Source organism: Diospyros lotus, chromosome 7, assembly GCF_014633365.1.
Source record: "Diospyros lotus cultivar Yz01 chromosome 7, ASM1463336v1, whole genome shotgun sequence".
NCBI classification, from domain to species: Eukaryota; Viridiplantae; Streptophyta; class Magnoliopsida; order Ericales; family Ebenaceae; genus Diospyros; species Diospyros lotus.
This window is the reverse complement of record NC_068344.1, coordinates 35593344-35597847: the sequence shown is the minus strand read 5'-3', so window position 1 is coordinate 35597847 and position 4504 is coordinate 35593344. Positions and strand designations below refer to the sequence as shown.

Genomic DNA, 4504 nt, shown 5'->3' with positions numbered 1-4504 from the left:
TGGGAAGCCACCGCGAGAGAGAACGCAGAGAGAGAGAGAGAGAGAGAGAGAGAGAGGCGGAGGGCCGGTGGCTTCGTTTCCATTTCCTCCGCTCTGATCTCCGCCATCAATACATTCTTCACAGATATATTTCTTCAGTTTTCGATTTTTGGTTTCCATTTCCTTGTTCCAATCAGGCAATTTCCTCTCTCTCTCTCTGTAATTTTCCTGTGTTAGGTGAGAGAGAAAGAGCATAAACGATGCAGAGGACCAGGGATCAACGGCCGAGATCTGCCAAGGCAGCCACCATTCACGGCTTCGCCCAGTCCGGCGACCTCCTCGCCTTCCAGAAGTTGCTTCGCGAGAATCCTTCTCTTCTCAATGATCGAAATCCTGTCGTAAGATATCCCCCCTCATTCTCTCTTAACCCTGTACTTCGAATGAGTGGTTTTCTTAAGAAACTTCAAATTTATTCCTTACTTCCCTTTCAAGTTGTTGATGTTCCATTGGCGTGCTTTAAATTCTGGCGTACAAGTGCTTACTGTTAAAGATCTGGTTTCTTTTCCCTAAGGGTTTGCAGTTGATAGGACCTAACCAGTTACTATGAAATTTGTTTTTAAAAATGGGGCTGTCTTTGATATTTCTATCTAGACGATAATTGAAAAGTTTTGGACCTTAACATGTCATGATTAGTTTCACCGTTTGCACCATCTTTGTTCTTGTAAAGACGAGAACCGCCCGCCTGGGTGTTTGGATGGGCGTGGATGGGAGTTGATAAATTTGAAGGGGGTTGTCAGGACCCTGTTCCTAGCTAAGTTGTGACAGGGGTTTGCTGAACTTAAATATGGTGGGGTTGTGTAGTTCATAAGTTCTTATTTTTGTAATTTTTTCGTATTTTTTATGACTCACATACTTTTCTAATGTCATTGTTGTCTTTTGTATCATATCAATGCTCTGTTATATTGAGTCTTTGGTATCCTTTGGACTTCTTGATTTGTGTCTAGTGCTTGATTTAAGTGTTTGTGAGAATATGATATACACTTAACATTGCTTATCCAGAATGTGAAACGAATTGAAATCAATAATTCGAAACTGCTTAAAAGAACTTTATGGCCTTATCCTTTGTAATTGCACATTTTAACATCTTAAATTAATTCATATACTAATTGAACAGGCTGTTGCACGGTGATCTAGCTAAGCCTTTTAGTTGGTATGCAAAAAAGTTCAATTTTGTTTCTTTCATAATGGTTGATTTTGTATGAGAACTACAGTTCAGTCAACTCCATATTAGTTATACTGAATGCATATCCAAATAAAAAGGTCTATTATGTTTGTTTGGCTAACCTACTTAGTTGATGTGCCAAAAGTTTTTGCCTTTTCTGATATTGAACTAGTCTGTGAAACATACTTTAGATATCTTTAAGTGGCAGGTGTATATTTACTGTAATATTTCAAGGGCATGGGTTATTTGGTTGACACTTGTACCTTATGCAGTCCCTTGCCCCCCCCTTGGCTTAGGCTTGGGTTCTAGGAGACCTTGGTGCTTGATACACTTATCTTTTAATAACTTTGGTAGGCTAAGGGCATAAATGATAGTGAGTGGTAATTGAATCTCAGATTATTTAGTTGCTTGCACACAAGAAGAAAATGGCTCAACATGTCAAATAAATATGAAGAAAACGGAATTGGTATAACTGTTTACACTGTGTACCATAGAAATATTTTCAGCAGGGATGAGCTTTAATTCTAAGTAGTCTTCTGTTTATTTGTACTTGCATGTTTGGCTTCTGTATGCCCCTGTAGCCAATTCGATCTTATTTGCTTAACTCCTTATCCATAAAATCTTTACTTTTATGTCTTTACTGATGTAACTTTTTCTTTTTATTTTATGCATTCAGTTCTTTTGTTTTGAATGCAGATGGCTCAGACACCACTTCATGTTTCTGCTGGTTACAACAATGTGGAGATAGTTAAGTTTTTGCTTGATTGGCAAGGACCAGAGAAAGTTGAGTTGGGGGCTAGAAACATGGTGGGTAAAATTTCTCAATTATCTCAATTCTAGTGGACTCCTAGAAAAAGTGAAGCATGTGGTCAGTGAAATTCTATTTCATTTAGTTCTTGATGCTAATATATCTTGTTTTGCAGTATGGAGAAACTCCACTGCACATGGCAGCTAAAAATGGGTGCAATGAAGCTGCTAGGTTGCTCCTTGCTAATGGTGCCTTTGTTGAGGCTAAAGCAAATGTATGTTTTCTGGAGACCTTTGTGTTTTTTGAGATGAATTTCTGATCAAAACTCTAGAATGTTCAATTATTAGATTTTGCATTTTATTTTTGTGTAGAATGGAATGACACCATTGCACCTTGCTGTTTGGCACTCACTCCGAGATGAAGATTCCTCGACAGTAAAGACATTACTGGAGTATAATGCTAATTGCAGTGCTGAAGACAATGTATTGCTCATTGCTGTTAATTGTGCTAGTGTACTAACACATATAGTGTTTAATATGTGTTTCTGATTAGTCAAATTTTCATATGCAGGAGGGCATGACTCCTATAAATCATCTATCCCAACGCCCAGGGGTGGAGAAATTGCGGCAACTTCTTCATTGGCACCTTGAGGAGCAGAGGAGACGCAAAGCTATTGAAGCTTGCAGTGAAACAAAAGCTAAGATGGATGAACTGGAAGATGCATTGTCAAACATTGTGGGCCTGCATGAGCTAAAAGTACAGCTTCGGAAATGGGCAAAGGGGATGCTTTTAGATGAGAGGCGTAGGGCCCTTGGACTAAGAGTGGGCCCTAGAAGACCACCTCATATGGCCTTCCTTGGCAATCCTGGAACAGGTAAGAAGGTCAAGATTATATGTGGATTGTGATTATATTTCTTTGTATGCACTCTCTATCATCCATATTGATAAAATTCTTCGAATATTGCCAAACTATGCCCTTATTATTTTTGGGAGCTAATCTTATTATGCTATTTTATTTTGTCAGAAACTTCCTTATATCTGTATACATACTGGAACCTAGGAACACTGTTTTACTTTCACAAGACTCTATTGATGATTTTCGAGCTTAAATATTATACAAATAATAGATGGAGCAGTTCAAAACGATTTGCTTAACTTAAAATGCTTGGTACTTGTATGATTGTTAGGTAAAACTATGGTAGCTCGCATTCTTGGACGATTACTCAATATGGTAGGAGTTTTACCAACTGACAAGGTAACAGAAGTACAGAGAACTGATTTGGTTGGCGAATTTGTTGGTCACACTGGACCCAAAACTAGAAGAAAGGTGTATCATCGCACTTCTGTTGTGTATCCTTATCATTTGTTTGCAGCAGAAAGACTTTGAATATATTGTTGTTGTTTATTAACTGTATTTGATGAGCCATCCATCTGCAGATTAAAGAAGCAGAGGGAGGAATTTTATTTGTTGATGAAGCCTATCGACTAATACCTATGCAGAAGGCAGACGATAAGGACTACGGGCTGGAAGCCTTGGAGGAGATCATGTCTGTCATGGACAGCGGAAAAGTTGTAGTTATATTTGCTGGCTACAGCGAACCAATGAAGCGTGTAATTTCTTCTAACGAAGGCTTCTGCCGAAGAGTAACCAAGTTTTTCCATTTTGATGACTTTAGTTGCATAGATCTAGCGAAGATTCTTCATTTGAAGATGGGCAATCAAGCAGAAGATAGCTTATTGTATGGATTTAAGTTGCATCCTTCCTGTACCAAGGCTGCCATTGCAACACTGATAGAGAGAGAAACCAGTGGGAAGCAGCGCAAGGAGATGAACGGAGGTTTAGTGGAAACAACGCTAATTAATGCTAGAGAGAACTTGGATTTGAGGCTCGAATTTGATTGCGTAGATGTGGATGAACTGCTCACTATCACCCTAGAGGACTTAGAAGTTGGACTTGGATTGTTATCACAATGAGATGATCGGGTCAAAACGACTTCAGCATCCCCTCCATTGTGCAAGAAAGGGGAACAAAAAAATATAAAAGAAATAGTGAAAACCGTTCATTAGGCCTTGTTTATTGGACTAAGAAGGTTTGATTTGCCTCCATGTACCTTTACTTCCTACATTCTTCTTCAGCAGGGAATTGTAGCAATCGCCGAGACCAACTTAGAATTGGGAAGATTCCTTGTAAATTTGTTCCTTTTGCAATTACAGGTTAGGATATATCTATTGATAGAATTGGTTTTTTTGGGGGGGGTTGGTTGGTTCTGGGTCTTGACAAATTCTTTCGCTTGAATGTAATTCCTTTTTGTCCTGTAAGGGGTGTATGTTTTCCTGTCAATGTAGCGATTCTTTGCCCTCGGCTTCAGTCCTTAAATTAAAGGTCCCATTGATTCACAGTTCTCTATCTTTGTTGTGTGATAGAAATCTGTACTGTCAATACATATGCGTCTGCCAATGTACATTAAGAAAGAAGTTAAAAAGGTAAAACGGGGACTTGGGGAGACGGTGGGACCATGGCATGTACCATCTCTATCCATCTGTTGCCCCCAGCA

The 4504-nt window shown here is 39.1% G+C and overlaps 1 protein-coding gene across 2 annotated transcripts; it reads left to right on the top strand.

The window, feature by feature from the left end:
- On the top strand, positions 1–4157 carry LOC127806178 (ribulose bisphosphate carboxylase/oxygenase activase, chloroplastic). Of its 2 annotated transcripts, none has more exons than XM_052343291.1 (7): positions 1–377; positions 1898–2008; positions 2125–2223; positions 2321–2431; positions 2520–2823; positions 3137–3276; positions 3387–4157. In XM_052343291.1, the coding sequence occupies exons 1-7, from the start codon at positions 240–242 to the stop codon at positions 3921–3923; spliced, it is 1440 nt and encodes a 479-aa protein (XP_052199251.1). In that variant the 5' UTR covers positions 1–239; the 3' UTR covers positions 3924–4157. The 2 variants fall into 2 exon arrangements, with proteins under 2 accessions (XP_052199251.1, XP_052199252.1); XM_052343292.1 differs by having other exon boundaries at positions 231–377; positions 1878–2008.
- The last annotated feature ends 347 nt before the right edge of the window (positions 4158–4504 follow it).